This window comes from Topomyia yanbarensis, chromosome 3, assembly GCF_030247195.1.
Source record: "Topomyia yanbarensis strain Yona2022 chromosome 3, ASM3024719v1, whole genome shotgun sequence".
Lineage (NCBI taxonomy): Eukaryota > Metazoa > Arthropoda > Insecta > Diptera > Culicidae > Topomyia > Topomyia yanbarensis.
In genome coordinates this window covers 395785213-395802875 of record NC_080672.1, presented here as the reverse complement: position 1 = coordinate 395802875, position 17663 = coordinate 395785213, and the positions used below count along the sequence as shown (strand labels likewise).

At 33.7% G+C, this 17663-nt stretch overlaps 1 protein-coding gene across 2 annotated transcripts in view; it reads right to left on the bottom strand.

Annotated features, from left to right (window-relative positions):
• Positions 1 to 278: 278 nt before the first annotated feature.
• LOC131689580 (uncharacterized) overlaps positions 279 to 17663 on the bottom strand; it is an 81419-nt gene continuing 64034 nt past the window's right edge. The window contains exons 3-7 of one of the 2 annotated variants that reach the window (XM_058974773.1): positions 1691 to 2313; positions 1429 to 1603; positions 1227 to 1372; positions 1026 to 1185; positions 279 to 967 (exon numbers count right to left, since the gene is read on the bottom strand). In XM_058974773.1, coding sequence (XP_058830756.1) covers positions 794 to 967; positions 1026 to 1185; positions 1227 to 1372; positions 1429 to 1603; positions 1691 to 2313 — 1278 coding nt within the window. In that variant the 3' untranslated portion in view covers positions 279 to 793. The remainder of the gene's footprint in view (positions 968 to 1025; positions 1186 to 1226; positions 1373 to 1428; positions 1604 to 1690; positions 2314 to 17663) is intronic. The other variant, XM_058974774.1, reaches the window with a different exon arrangement.

Sequence of the window (17663 nt, the reverse complement as noted above, 5' to 3'; positions counted from 1 at the left end):
CCATCTGTTCAACTGGTAAGCTATAAAATTTTCTTGCGTGATATCACGGTTGACTGGATGTTTCCTACCTTCATTTTTGCGTAAACTTGGCGCCGGCGCTAGTTTAGTCCGATCCTGAGTTAGTGTCGAGTTCTGATGAGATGAAGTCAATTACAGAATCAAACAGCAAATTACAGAATCATTTTTTTTTGTTGAATTTTGTAGTTTGTACGAACATAATATATCGGCTCCATAAAATTGTGTCAAGTAAAGGAATAAAAAAAAACAAATAACACGACTCTTTAATTTTATTAGTAATACTTGCAGCAATATCTGTTCTCTTCTGTTTTCATCTAATATGCTTGAAAAAGCACGTTTACTACTAATACAAATTTATTTCGGCTTGGATGAATCATTGCAGTGCTCAAACCAGACGCAGTTAACGTCTTTACATCTATCACTTTTCCCTTTTTTCTGTTTACACACTTAAATATTATTTTTCTTGCTCGCCAATTTTTGTTGACTTTCCCTATTTATTTATACAAAACATTCCGCCCGAAACGAGTCGATTATCTAATAATAGCTCTTGTATTTATAGATTTTTAGTGATTATACAATGCTAACGTATAAAACTAAAACTGGAAGAAAAGTAAGTTCGCTGGCTTCAGACCTCTTCAGCAATCGCTCTCCACCGGTCATGAGATTCCTGATCGAGACTCTACCTTTGCTAAATCTGAACACACTTGCGTTGAATTCACTGGAGTTTTCAACTTTTTCTTCATCCTAATCACGACTTCCATCTGCAAAACAGCCCTTATTTGTAGTACGATGACTGCATTGGTCGACTGTTGGATGTGTAGGTACTCATTGGTATGTTACTCTGGGCCTTGGAAGTCGGCACCGGTGTACTGCCCCCAAGGGTGCTGCTAATTCCGTATAGCTGCTCGGTTCCTGCCGGGGCGTAATCCACATCATAATAGATTCCTGACTGTAACGAAATATGCATTAAAAGGTAACCATATGTTCCAAAATCTGCGGCTACATACAGTAACGCTGGCATTGCTTCGGCTCTTGGGACGTGGCACGTTGAAATTCCTACCGAGCAGATCAGCTCGGTCTTCCTCCTCGCTGGAACTGGAGTTCTCCAAGGTTCGCATACCATTCCGGTTAAGCCCCATGCCCCTGTTGGAGGACAACAACATATGCCTACAGAACCACGATATAGTTTGTGTTTCGATTTTACTCACCTTGGCAGAGGAACTGGCGGCAGGGTGGCCGCGTGCATTGGTGGCAGCGTTCCGTGCATACTCAACGTATTCATGTTCCCGATTGTCTGCAGGGTTGGATAACCGAACATTGCCGACCCTGGTCGGGGTGGTGCTACTGGTTCGGCCTATAAAGGGATGCATTTTATTTTCAAATTCATTAATAGTTAGGTTAATTTAATACCGCATAATGATTTGTCTGTGCCATCACATCCGCTATCTGGGCCCACCGCATGCGATCCTCCAGGGTCACCTGGTAAGGCGCTTGTCCCATCACCGGGGTTTTGACCTGTCCACCGCCCATATATCCGAAGACGGGGCTGCCCATTGCGTTTTTGTGCTCACGTTGCCATTTGCGGCTGGAATAGGAAAAAATAATTGTAGAATACATAAAGCATCTTTTCACTTCCCACGGTGCCCTTTGAAATGCAAATCCCTTCACTCACCTCCACATGATCAAACAGATTAGAGTCAGTACGATAATTACAACCGCGGCGACGGAAGCTCCGACAGCCACGCCCAGCACCTCGCCATCGATTTCGCACTGTGTCCCATAGTAGCTGCCCAAGCACTTGCACACCTGTTTGTTGTTGGAATTGTCGTACATGCAGGAACCCCGGTTGTTGCAATATGAATCCGGACAGGACAAACACTCGCGTCCTGCTCGCTGTGGTTGATCGGCCCAGGGATCCCGATACCCATAACCGCACTCGCAGCGGAATGTTCCGAACATGTTGGTACAGTTGGCCTCCTCGTCGCAATCGTTCAGCTCATCGGAGGTACACTCGTCCACATCCTGCACGCTGGACACCGCACCCGTCGGACTGTCGACGTATAAAGCCGAATTTCCGATGTTGTTGTTTCGTCGGTGAATTACACCCAGTAGGTGCCGTTGGATGTCGGATTTGAGCTGTGGTCGTAGCGTTTCCGCATTCTCATCCAGGCTGATTGTGTAGTTGACAAACACTCCTTTCAGGCCCTGCGAGGCCGGATTTGTGGTGTAGATTCCGTTCACCCGTGCCTCCATGAACTCGTCCGAAAATGGTGTCATAGACATAGCGGAATCCATCTGTGCAGGTTGATTTCGGAAGCAAATGAGGGGAAAGAAGAAATGGAAAAAAAATATTTAGATTATGATAGCAGGTGAGAGTGTTCTGCAATGAGTGGCTGGATGAATGAAATGATCGAGTGCGCGCAGCGTGAAAGAGAAGTGGACGTAGGCAAAAATAGATCACCTATGGCCACGGGGAGAGGGGTGTCATTACGACGGCTATCGCTGTGCCAGCTTTGAGGCGTTGCGTGCAGATTTCGATCGATTCCTGTTAAGGAGATAGCAGACGGATTTTCTCTCCTCTTCACACATCGTATACTTAATCAAAGCTGGTTAAAATTTACATCGGGGTATTTCGAGCAAATCAATTGGCTTTTCGAAAACTTGCTAATTTTCTACACAATCTGGGCGTTTTAACTTCATCAGCTCGTATTATCGGTGCCCATTGGATAATAGCACGACTAATTGGAACTTATTTTGGCTTTTCTTCTCTATTTAGGTTGGTCAGAAGCATGTTTTCAATAAATATGTTAGTTCATCAATGTAAATAGTGAGAGTAACCTCATTTGATTTGTGGCCTTCGATTTGAATCTACCAAATAGCTCTAATCAGACCGTTTTGAACATTCGTTCGATTTGAACAAAACACTTGATAGCACATGGACTGCCCGGAGTTTTTCAACTACAACGGTAGATCACAAGACTACCTACTTTTTCCTTTAATCTGTCTTTCTCGAGACTAGTGAAAGTGAGTAATTAATGATACAAGTAAACAATGCAATACTAAATTTGCAATGTCTTCTCAAATTAATCTATTTGGACTAACTATAGATCTCTGAGATCTCCCAGATAAGTCGGACGAAAAGAAATTTCCATAATAATTGTATCTGACAAACCACATATATTTTTGAAATTGCGATTTTCTTATGAATCATATCTTCCATTAAAATGAAGGCAATAAGACATAGCATAAGAAAGATCATCGTTATAAATTTCATTCCAATCGCACCTAAAACGGTGCAATGATATAAAAAAATTGAATGTACTTTTAAAGTGGTCTGTTAAAGGTTGTAGGTCTAGTCAAATACAACACAAAACCACGTTTGATCAATTTAATATACCCTCGAAATCTTAATTTATAGCAAGAAAACTATTTTTCAGGATTTTCAGCACGTAATTTTTTACGCGGTCATTTTTCAACCGAAATTCTCCAAATGTTTTGGAAAGAGAAAGAAATGGCTTTTCCAAAGGTATGCTATATTATGTTCTTTTGTTAAAAATAGGGGAGACCGAGGAGGGTTGAAACAATTTTTTGTTTTTGTTAGATAAATCGACAAAAACTGTCATACGATGATTGCTTATTTTTAAATTTCTTACTTCTGTTTATGCTTTATCAAATTACATCAGAATAACTGGTACAAATCAATAACAAAGCATCAATATATTGATTATTGTAACAGTGTTCTCTTTGTTTCAACTCTCCTCATACCGACGTAAGTTGAAACAGCAATTAATGTGGGTTGAAACAAGTAACCAATTACTTTAAATATTAGCAAAACGTTCTCTAAAGCATTAAATGTTACAATTGTATCATTTTTATTCGTTCACGCTGAGATAATTCCTTAAAATGACATGCATTTTTATCATTATTTTCCACAGTGTATATCTATGTAAAAACTGACACTTGTTTTTAAAATTAATATTAGATTTTGGTTACAAATGCAGAAATTTCTGCACTTATCCCAACAGTAATAACAGTAAGATACTTTACCTAACCACTAATTAACAATAACTGTAAAATCAAGAAATTTGATACCCATTTTTCATATATTTAGTTATGTATTATTTTCCAACCACATCCCCTAGAACACCCAGCAAACCAGCAATCGTATATAAAAGTTTACAATAAATTACAAATAATGACAGACTAAATCAAAATTACAAATAGTGCAAGCAAAAATTATGTTTTGTTGTAAAAAGTTCACATAAAATGCAAATCTGTGATCGAAATACAATGTTGACTTGAAGTTATTTATTAGTCCACTACAACTTAAAACAAAATTGTACATGCGGAATAATAAAGACAATTTTGAAACATTGTATAGAAATTAATTTGCAATTGGATTAAACTGCAAAATCGTTCAAAAAAATAGTAACCTCCTTATAGCACTTCGCAAATTCTCTGCCAGACTAGTTCAATATTTGAGCAATATAAATGGCTTGAGTACAGAATATAGATTGTGATTTGACAGGTATAGAACGTATCATTGGAGTGCAATATTTAGGTTGGATTATGGTATTTTTAGATCGTAATCACAAAGCGATAAAAATGATCAAATATAATCGTTGCTTGACAGTGTATAAATAGATGAGTACATAGCGGCTATGCTGGGAATACGAAGATCTCAGGTTCGAAACTGGAAGTAAATCGTAGCAGGTAATTTTAATAATTGATGTTCCAGTAACTCCAAACTCGCCCATAAAAAACATATCTACCAGTATGGGCGTAAATGTCTTATAACAGAATTATGGAAATTTCATACTGATTTTTTTATTTTCATAATATTATTTTTAAAAAAATACTTCTTGTTACCACATTTGGGACCTGAAGCTGCATAAGCTAAATGATTGTATAATGCTTCTGATGAGATCAAAATTCGTCGTAAATCACATAGTTCTACTATACCGATTTGTTGTACGTATATGGCCTCCACTTTTGTTCACATAGAAGAGATCTGTGCATTTTATACAATCAATTCATATCGTTGAAGAGTACAGTTATTCAAATTGCAACTTATTAAAGTGAATCAAAATGTTGGCTGGGCATCCTACTTTTATTAAAATTGTTGATATGACCAGAGATACTAATTATGACTAAAAGTGATACGGGTTTATGAAAACAGGTAATTTGGTAACCATGTCGGTAGTATTTAGTTCATTTTGAATTATGGTCACTTGGCTCCAAGCTTCAGAAGCTGATAGGAGTAAACAATTATAACAAATGCATATTCCGTGGTTTTAAATGACCTAGATCTAATAAATTGAGAACGTTGATCACTGTTGTCAATTCAGAAAAAAAGATTCTTGTTTATTATTATTTGTTCAGGAACGTTAATGTGACTATAGCATTACCATAAGACTAGAGGTTCATCATCAGGTGTTTCAACTCTCCTAGGTCGAGAAGTAAAGCTTGATCCACAATTCACAATTTATACATCGCAAAGGTAGAAAAAACGCCTACAATTCATAAATGAGGAATCCCACGAAGATCCGTCCGAAAATCTTTAAAATCGTGACCGACCATCTTAGATTCCAATGAAACTTTACACGTTTCACCTTCATGCAAGACTAAATATTTTCCACAGGTAATAAGATTATTTTGACTCAAGAGCAACTTTTCAAAAGGGCGTTAACGTTTCTACGTGTATGAATTTCAAAATTTTTTTGTTCGATTACGGTATTTTATACAGCAAAACTGTCTGAGAACGAGTAACTTTCAAATGGTTTACAATATCGCCTTGATGTCAAAGAGAAAGTTGCACGAAAGTTTAAGGGCCTTTTGAAAAACCTATTATTGTTGATGGAGAAACGCGACTAACTTATGAAAAGGTCGTAATAAAACAAAATAATTGTGTTGTTAAAACAAAAGTTAAAATATCTCGAGAACTACTACATTTTAGAATTTTTTTGTTAAGAGCATTTCAATTTAAAATGGCGTTTAGAATCATATTCAAAAAGAAAATTGTATTTTTGACTGCAAATAGTAAGAATTATAAAAAAATGTCAAAAGTTGTTGTTAGGAAAACTTTTTTATTGAAAGCTTCTCCATGATCCAAATACACTAAAAAGGTTGCTTTTACGCTTTTAAATCGATAAACATTAAATTTTTGACATTTTTTGATGGGGTAACGCGAATAACTTTTAAAAAGAGCATAATTACACGAATTAATTGTTTTTAAAGTAGCAAAATTTCAAATATCTCGAAAACTATCGCATAACTTGTTCTCAGATAGTTTTGCTGTATAAAATACAGTAATCGAACAAAAAAAAAATTGAAATTCATACATGTAGAAACGTTTACGCCCTTTTGAAAAATTACTCTTGTATCAAAATATTCCAATTGCCAGAGAATATCATGGAGATTCATACAGCGAACACACCTGCAAAGTTTTGTTCGAATCGACGATGGTCATATTTTGCGGTCGGCCGTTTTCTTATGGAATCCCTCAAATGTTAACGCTTAGACTACATAACGGTGATATTTTCATGATCGAACATCACTTAACCCATTCATGCCCATGTTGTTTGTGGACAACAACGTTTTTAAACAGCTATAACTTTTGATTGAAGCGAGATTTGCTCACAAAAACAAGTAAGGCTCATTAATGTGATTATTGCCTTTAATTTGAGTATTAACAGTTACAAGGATCAGCTCTTGAACTGAAGTTATTGCAATTAGACTGATTGGATTCCGATGGAGAAGTGCTGCCAGGGACAGTTTACGATGACGACGGAAAATGATTTTTTCATATATCTTCGTTATGGTGCAATATTATTGAAAACTGATAAAACTTATCAATTTAGACTGTCGTTGGCTACGTTTTCCACGTAATTGGACTATTGTAATTATTCTAGGAGAATTGTATTGAGCATTAGAAGGTAAAAATTGACCAGCTTCTAGCACTGCCATGGAAGCACCTATCTTTATGAAAATAGGCTTTACGTGTTTCCGAAACCCACCGTTTTCAAGGAAAAATAGTTTTGAAACCCTTCATGCACTAGAAAAAAGTTGGGCATGAAAGGGTTAATATCCTATTTATACTAATTTGAAGAAAATAACGAAAACTTACTTTCGCTCATTTTTGTAGTGTGTTTGCCGTAAATATAACTTATATAACGTAGTTGGCGTGTATTGGAGGATTTGTTGGCCCGATATCAATAAAACAAATGCAATATTGTTTTATCCCTAATGGTACTGTTTCGCTAGTAATGGGCACTGTTTCAACTCTCCTTTGTTTCAAATCTCCTCGGTTTCCCCTGCGGTTTTTGGACAACAATATTAAAGTAACCATTATTTTGCGATTTTTTCAGTATTAAAATTGCTCAACATTTTTATCAAGAAGCGTATTTGCTTTTATGAAAACTTAGAGAGAGAATTCAATTTTGCATCCAACGACCTATTTATCATCAAAATCGGTTGAAAAATGCCAGTGTTATCATTTTTTTTTTTTACAACGGACGGTCTCATATAAAATTTTCAAAAAATAGATTTTTTTGATCGATTACGTATTCATTCAAAAGTAAATGTGTGAACTGAAATTGGAAAAAAATAACAGAAGATATAGTTATAGAATCCTATATTGCGAGGCAATACCTCACTAACCTCTTAAGAGTTAATGCAAGCAAGTTTCTAATTTGGAAAAAAATGAATAACTCTGCCATTTTTCAACCGATTTTGATAATAAATAGGTAGTTGGATGCGAATTTTCTCTCTAAATTTTTTTTATTAAAACCGTCACTTCTTTAGGAGAATGTTGAGCAATTTTCATAATTTTCATGGAAAAATCGTGAAATTGTGGTTGTTTTCATAATGTTGCCCCAAAACCGCAAAGTATTTTTAACAAAAGTATATAACATAGCATAGGGTTGGAAAGCTCGTTTCTTCTTCTTTCCAGAACACCCCAAATTTAAAATCGGTTGAAGAATTTTTTTAGCGCCGAAAGTCCAGAAAATAGTTTTTTTGCTATAAATCAAGATTTTGAAGGTATACAACATTTTTCGAACATTGTTTGTTACATTTGGTGAGATCTACATCCTATACTGGGTCACTTGAAAAGTACAAATTCACTGAAATTTTAAATCAAATCAAGTACTATAAAATTACAGAAAAACTGCGAACCTAACACCTCAATATTTTCTGAAATAAGGTTCAAAATGATGTCTATCGTTTGGCATAATCTTGAGTTGTGGACTTTTTCCAATACAAAAGATGAACTACAATTATCGGTAAAAACATGGTCTCTATTGCAGTGTCGAACTAGTGCATGGAAGTTTTGAAATATTTAACGCTGAACTCTAGGTAGGTAGGTAATATCCAATAACAATAAATTCAAATTAATGAAATTGATAAATTGTATAAAGCGGTGATTTTTTTTTACTTCCGATGTCATTTTCTTTCTTTAAAAAGAATTTTAACACCATGTGGGTGTTTTATTTCAGTTCATTAAAAATTGCATTTGCGGAGTTCATGTAACTGGTGCTATGATTGTCGTTTAAATTTTGAATAAATGCTGAAACGATTTTCTTCAACAGGAATTCAATATGAACTGATTAAGGACGTAGCCAGCCATAGGGCCCGAAGACCACCTCCCGAAACCAAATAATATTTTTGATGCCAAATAAAAATGGTAACTACCCGACGTATGGGGTCCCTTAAAACCCGTGGTGAAGTTATTTTTAAAAAATTGAAACGTAGCTTCATAGTTTAGAACCTAAGTTTGTATGGACACGTTTCTTCACGACAGTTAGTAGAAACATTAAACCTCTAGTAATTTTTGATTTGCTCCGCAGTTCACTTCTTTGGAAAATTCGAAGGTCAAAATCAAAGTCAAAGATTTAGTGTTTCAAAAATTGTCCTTAGCAAAATTTTGCCTGTCAAGCCATTTGTTTATAATTACCAAGGCAACAAAAGATTTTTTTCGAGGCTTAAATTTTTACTTTGCCATAAGACCACGACCATCTAGCATTCAAACGAAATTTTTGTTTTTCGAAAAATTCCCACGAATTCCTTTTTAAATTTTGTTACACAAATGCCAAGGTTGTCTATTGTCCGTTATAAGGTTGGCTGAAAATTATCATCAATTTATTTTGTAAAGTATCAAAGCATAAATTATCATATATTAAATTTTATTAGTTTTTCTATTCTATTCTATTCTTCTATTCTATTCTAACCCTTACACAGCCAGTATTGAAAAGCATCCTGGAAAACACTACAGTTATTCTGTGGTTTTTTTCTTGTCAACATTAATATTTGAAGCATATTTTCATATGTTGCAAATATTAAAACGGCCAGGCCTACTGTGCAGAGTTTGGTTTAAAGATGTTTCAAAACTAAACGGCAACCAAATTAATCAATTAATAAACAATTTGATTGACGAATAGTTTTGAATCTTAAAGGAAGAAGAAACGAGGACAACCGTACCAACCGTTTCCGTTTGAAGGGGATATGATAAATCGTTGGGAGTGACTTTGCTAAGAAGGTTAATGTCACTCCTTTGGTCCTTTGAGATGGGACAGAGGTATTTACACCTTGCCCTGGCTGTTAAACCTAGGATAAAGCGCCTTTACTCGCTATATATATATACATATATATATATATATATATATATATATATATATATATATATATATATATATATATATATATATATATATATATATATATATATATATATATATATATATATATATATATATATATATATATATATATATATATATATATATATATATATATATATATATATATATATATATATATATATATATATATATATATATATATATATATATATATATATATATATATATATATATTAAATTTTATTCGGTTTATTCAGATTTTATTAAAATATTTTATTTGCGGTCTTGACTAGCTGATTACACTAATCCTTAATCCGACCAATGTAACTATTGCGTTAATTTTCACTATCACTATAAAGCGTGGGTTCACGCTGAAATGCTTATGAGAAGAATGGTAGGTACAACGAATTGATGAAAACGAAAGATAGCAAATCTCTCGGGTAGGTGTAGGAGCACATTTAAAAAACAGCTAAGCTTATTTGCCACTAAAACGCTGGTTTTCTTGCCGAATAATTTTGGTTTAAATTGTTAGTTACATTTTAGTCCGCCATATTGGAATCGCCATATTTATTTTTTATTTTTATACATATTAACTTAAATTCGTGTTTATGAATAACAAAACCTTTTTCATTTCCCACAAAAGAAATGTTTAGAATTTGCTCAAACTTTGAAACCTTCATAACTTTATCGCCGGAGTTGGACGTCTGTTCTCTTTGATTTAGGCTATACTGATCAAGGCGCAAAAATTACTAGCTGCATTATTTATAATAAGAATGTAAGCAATCATTATATCGCTTAATATACCTATAAAAATAAGGCCACTGCATTAACCATAATTTGCCATTCCTCATACGCCTCCCGCCTCTCTCTTTCTCTCTCTCCCAACATGTTCGTGGCAACTGTCACGACTCACATCTATCTTGCTATTTTTCTATCCATTTCTAAGTTGTTTGATGCGATCTTCTGCTAATATGTGAGAAGATAAAAAAAATTTTGTCTGCTGTTACTCTATAAATAGTTTTTTGCATTTTAGTGTAGAAGAGAGCCATTCGCGGAAACCACTTTAATATTACATCCTGCATAGAAAATAAAATATTTGCAGCCCTGAAAAACATTCCAAAATGTTTGCATTATGGGAAAACTATAACTACTTTCAAATGTTTACACCCTTAAGATGACGGAAAATCTCTTCGAAACGTTGCACTATGGGTAGGCCGGTGAACAGAAATCAAAACCTACATCAACACCAATTTAATTCAGTTTTATTCAAAGCTTTAGATACATTAGAATTAAGGAAATTCATGGCTATTTCAGAAAAAAATGACTTAACTGTAACTGTAATATGGTAGTATGGATGTTTGAAGATGAAAATTTTGAAAAGAGACATTCCACATGCGTTATTTAAACTCTTCGTATCTCTATTGAATTTTGAAAGAAAGATATGCTCAAATATGTCATGGAATGCTAAGCACACCTTTTTTGTGATGATATTATTGAAAATGCATATTCATTGTACTGCCGTGATCCGCATAACAGTCCCATTTGCTATGGGTTTCCTATGCAGGTGGGACTGTTATGCGTATCACGGCAGTGTATTGGTATGAACTATCAACAACGGATCAATCCAAAAATTTACCCGAATTAAATCCGGGAAAAGAAGCTTCCTAAAGGTTCCATTCTCGAGGGGGGATGCAAGTACAATGATTTTTCTAATGGATCGTTGCCCATTATTTGCTCTATAGAGGGATTCCATTCCAAAATATGACCATCGTCGATTCGAACGAAACTTTGCAGGTGTGTTCGCTGTATGAATCTCCATGATATTCTTTGGCAATTGGAATATTTTGATACAAGACTAATGTTTCAAAAGGGCGTAAACGTTTCTACGAGTATAAATTTCAAATTTTTTTTGTTCGATTACTGTATTTTATACAGCAAAACTATCTGACAACAAGTTACAGGGAATGAATACTTCTATCCGAAAAAAATAAGCACTGAAAAAAATGTTGTGTCATTTAAAAAAAAAACAAAAATTTAAGTTAAAAATTCAAATTGCGGAAAAACCCATTTTTTTAAATTTTTTATGTTTTAGAAAAAAAAACTTAAAGAGAAAAGAATCATTTTGAATGTAATTGCATGATGGATAAAAAATCGGTAAAAAAGTTTTCCTAACAATAACTTCGTACATGTTTTTAAATTTCATACTAATTGACATACAAAATTGTAATTTTATTACAGAATATAATTCTTAGCACCATATAAAATCAAAATGCATTTAACAAAAATCTTCCAAAATGCGATAGTTTTCGAGATATTTGGAATTTTGCTCCTTCAAAAACAATTAATTCGTGTAATTATGCTCTTTTTAAAAGTTATTCGCCTTACCCTATCATAAAATGACAAAAATTAATGTTTATCGTTTTAAAGACGTAAAAGCAACTTTTTTAGTGTATTTAGATCATGGAGAAGTTTTCAATACAAATTTTTTCCTAACAACAACTTTTGACAAATTTTTATAATTTATACTATTTGCAGTCAAAAATACAATTTTCTTTTTGAGTATGATTCTAAACGCCATTTTAAATCAAAATGCTCATAACAAAATTTTTCTGAAATGTAGTAGTTCCCGAGATATTTTAACTTTTGTTTTAACAACACAATTATTTTGTTTTATTATGACCTTTTCATAAGTTAGTCGCGTTTCTCCATCAACAATAATAGGTTTTTCAAAAGGCCCATAAAATTTCCTGTAACTTTCTCTTTGACATCAAGGCGATATTGTGAAACATTTGAAAGTTACATGAAAACAACCAAAATATGATTCAACTATATAGTTTAATCATCAGACCTTATGGTTGAAATATATTTTGGTTGCTTTCATGTAACTTTCAAATGGTTTACAAAATCGCCTTGATGTCAAAGGGAAAAATGCAGGAATGTTTACGGGCCTTTTTAAAAACCTATTAATGTTGATGGAGAAACGCGAATAACTCATGAAAAGGTCGTAATAAAACAAAATAATTGTGTTGTTAAAACAAAAGTTAAAATATCTCGAGAACTACTACATTTTCGAAAATTTTTGTTAAGGGCATTTCGATTTAAAATGGCGTTTGGAATCATATTCAAAAAGAAAATTGTATTTTTGACTGCAAATAGTATGAGTTATAAAAATATGTCAAAAGTTGTTGTCAGGAAAACTTTTTTGAGGAAAGCTTCTCCATGATCCAAATACACTAAAAAGTTGCTTTTACGTCTTTAAAACGATAAACATTAACATTTTGACATTTTATGATGGGGTAATGCGAATAACTTTTAAAAAGAGCATAATTACACGAATTAATTGTTTTTGAAGGAGCAAAATTCCAAATATCACGAAAACTATCGCATTTTGGAAGATTTTTGTTAAATGCATTTTGATTTTAAATGTTGCTTAGAATTATATTCTGTAATAAAATTACAATTTTGTATGTCAATTAGTATGAAATTTAAAAACATGTACGAAGTTATTGTTAGAAATTTTTTTTACCGATTTTTCTCCATCATGCAATCACATTTAAAATGTTTTTTTTCTCTTTAGGTTATTTCCAAAATATAAAAAATTTAAAAAATGGGTTTTTTCGCAATTTAAATTTTTGTTATAAATTTTTGTTTTTTTTTGAAAAATGACATTTTTTTCAGCGTATATTTTTTTTTTGGACAGAAGTATTCATTCCCTGTAACTCGTTCTCAGATAGTTTTGCTGTATAAAATACAGTAACCGAACAAAAAAAAAATTAAATTCATACACGTAGAAACGTTTACGCCCTTTCGAAAAGTTGCTCTTGAGTCAAAATAATCTTATTACCTGTGGAAAATATTTAGTCTTCCATGACGGTGAAACATGTAAAGTTTCATCGGAATCTAAGATGGTCGGTCACGATTATAAAGATTTTCGGACGGATCTTCGTGGAATTCCTTTATAGTGAGTACACTTCAATTGATGTTTCAATGGCAGTCACAATTTGCAGAGAGGCATTCCTCTGTCGCTCTCTGCTTAGGGGGCTTGAAAGCACACGTGACCTTGTCTCAATTTATTATTTCCATTTGTACGTTAAAACACTGGAACAGAAAATTCTAATCTGCACAAAAATCTATTTTTCGGGAATATATGACCAGAAAGACAACTTTGAATTCCAAAACAAATTGAACGTTCTAGGTTCCTGATAACTAACTAAGGTCCATCAATAAAGTAAAAACACCCGGTAATCTTAAATAACGCCGTCAAGTAAAGAAGAACGAAACGAAAAGATGAAAACAAAAAAGAATGGAAGCCCCAGAAAATCCATTGTATATTTATTAGCCATTTTTCAGATAAAGGGATTTTCAAAAACAACAAGACAATGGTTCTCAAGTTCATACAATTCGGTTTATTCATTTACTATACTCAAAATTGTTTTTTACTTTCATTCTAAATAGCCAATTTTTCCAGTAACTTCATTCCATGAATTTTAGTCGTCTTGGTTATTTTACTCATTTTGAATATTTGACTGATTATAAATATGTGATCGTTGCATTTTAATTATTTATTTCATTCACCTTTTTTATTCATTTTGTTCATTTGGGTTCATTTTATCTCTTTTATTGGTTTCATTCTTTCACTCTGATCAGTTTTTTTTCGTGCATTTTACTCATATCATTCATTCAACTTATTTTATTCATTGTTTTCATTCCACGCATTCTGTTCATTGTTTGCCAATTCATACATTTCATTCAGTTTTTCCATTTTAATAATCTGACTATTTTTTCAGTTTTATTCATTTCATCCAAATTATTTATTTGACACAATTTTTTCTATTAATTTATAACCTTTTAACATCGTTTTATTCTGCTCTATTTCTTCTTTTTCATTTATTTTTCAATTCTATTCGTTTAGTTTATTTGGTTTGTTTGTTTCATTTATTCATTTCATTTATTTTTATTTTAATCATTTTAACCTTCTGGTAGTCGCGCTAGTGTACTGAGTGCACGATGCTCTGGAATCTAGTGGAATCGTTCAGTGAGCCATTTGCGTGACTTCCAGAGGGTTAATCATTTCGTTCATTCGATTCATTTTATTTATTTGATTTGTTCCATTCATTTGATTTATTGTATTCACTGGATTCATTAAATTCATTTGATTCATTTGATTCATTTGATTCATTTGATTCATTTTGTTTCTTTCATTTTATTCATTTCATGTTTAGTTATTCCTTTTAATTATTTCATTCAATTTGTTAGTTTGAGTCAAGTTAATTTATTCTATTCATCTGATAACAATTTTTAAATATTGTCTAGTTTTTCATTTAATGAGATAATCTAATTTGATTTATGTATGTTATAATTTGGATTTATATTAATAATTCTACTCATTTTATGAATTTGAAAACCTTTTATTTAATTTTTTGCTTTTTATTTCGCTCGTTTTATTATTTTCTATAATTTATTCAGTGTATTCGAGGTTTTATTTGTGTAGGACTAGAAACTGTTTTCATCCCACCTCTAGCTGAGTGCTTATTTTGCATGAATTCTGTAAACTAATGGATGATCCAACAATGATGTGTGTGAAAAATGTCTCATCTCACTGTTAGATGGATTAAATCGGCTTTTTTCTCTATTTTGGCTGAAATACCACTTATTTTTTTAATGAGGGTCCACCATATTGGATCGGCTATTTTGTATTTCGAAAAATTGATTTCAGATTCATAATCAGCGATGTCCAAACCCCATATTTTAATATTATTTTTACAAAATATTAACATTCTACCACGAATCATTCATCGAAAGTGTTCTCAAAATTTTAAACACGTTTATTTCAAAACATGATTTTTCAAAACTGCATACAATCTTATTTGAAAACGGTTCAATTTAAAGACTTCATCTTTTGACCTCTCAAAAGAAAACCTTTTCATTGTATAAAATATACAAATTCTTTGCATTTACTATTTTTATTGGAGCCTTGAATGGAAAAAAGTGTTAATAAATTCATCTCGAAGTTCGAGATATCACCGTTACGTTAAATTTGAAGTTTTTTACCCGTGCTTAGGTCATTCCTCAAATAAATTTAGTTTGGTTTAGAACCTCAGCATTAGTTTTGTGTTTCAGATCGATCTTGAAGCAGTAGGCTGTACGCAGTTTTGAAATTCCACGCGCACCCCCTAACCTTAGACAGAACGTCACCACGGGCGTCGTTTTGTTTATTGCGTTTTGAAAAAAATCGTAAAGGAAGATGAAAATTTAAGCTTGTTGAATCCCAAAACTGTTTCCTGCTATGTATTTTCATTGACCCACAAAAAATTTTGCTTACTTTTTGATCATTTTGAATGAGAACCTCCTCTTAACGCACAAATGACACTGAACGAGCAGCCGCTGCTGCTCTAAGAAGATTTCGCTAGATTTTCAAAGCAGCGTGCACACAGTGCTCTAGCGCGACTGCCGGAAGGTTAAAACCAGTACAGGAAACTGTTTATATACAACAGCGGTTGCCAGGCGAAAGGAGTGCTCTGAGTTACTATTAATCGAGCAAACAAGTAGAGAAAGCACAAATAGACTAAGGATTGAGAAGGGCAGAACTCTTATAAGTTGGAAGTGAGCGACTGTAGGTAGCAATCCATCGCGTGATCAGCATAATCTGAGTGAAAGAAGAAATGCCTTCGTTTTCATTGGACGAGCTCATATGCTCCATCAACAAGAAGGGTCATAACATCACGGCTATCCTCAATGCCACCTACAAAGCACTCTCCCGTGTTCTGTTTAGCAGTTTATGTCCGTTGCCCGAATCTTGTCGGCGAATATCAAAGCAGGTTTCAAGTAGGGCGAAACGACGAACCAATGATCACTCTATGACAAATCCTTGATACAGTTCGGAAATACAACCTACGGTCTCACCATCTCTAAATTTCAAAGCAGCGTACGATTCAGTAAAATGTGGTAGGTAGTGCTTCAATATGGCTTACTAACAAGACTGATGAGGCTGGTTCGCATAACACTCGATGAGACTAAATCAAGCGTCAGAATAACCGAACGTGATTGTGATTATGCTATATTTCCGACTTCCAGCTATATTTTTGATTGTGATGTTAGATGGTTTGAAGCATGGCGATGCACTATCTTGATGCTCAAAATAGCGAGCTTTGGCGTGGTAAAGAGGGACAAGTCTGTCTTAGCCGGGAAACATGTTGGTATACTTGAGCGATTCGTAATAATGCTGCCTAAACTCGACTCCTGCCAGCAGAAGACAAAAGATTCGTCTGTAAGATTTAAAGCCTGTTTCTAATGGCCGTGCCACTTCTAGTTTTCCAATCTGTATGTTTCACATCCTTGCTCTCACTTGAGTACTATGGCTCCAAATTTTCATATCTCATTCTCTAGCTAATTGAATGTTGTTAAAAAGTAAAAAAGAATATGTGACTACTTATTAGTCGAAATAAACAAGAAAAAAATCAAAAATAATAATTTAAAATTCAATGACAAAATCACACAGTGACTGCATAAGACTACGCGACGGCACGCCCTTTGATATGTACATATGAAAAACCTGTTTTAATCCACCTAGCGGTGCAATTGTGCCTTTCTCATTTCTCTAAACTATGGCACGGAGGCTTTTTATGTTCAACATAATTGTGGAAATGTCCATTACATTCTTAGTACACTTTGCACTTATACACAATGGCATGCCAGCCACGAACTTGATGAGCTACGTGTCGACGGTGAAACACTTGAAACAAAAAAATATCATACTCCATTAGCCTAATCATCATTAGATCAATGTTATCTGCTTGCTAACTCATTTTGTCATGCGGGGCTGGGTATGTGAAGAGGGCGAAAGTCCCATGAACGAATGACTCCCCAGCTTAAATTGGTATGCTTTGTGATACAGTGGTGGTTTAAAGATGATGGGGTTGAAAGGGAGGGGTATGAGGGCTGGATGGGGTGGTGGTCTGAGGGGTGATTTAAGGAGATTTTTAAAGGAGGGGCGCGAACAGTAGAGGG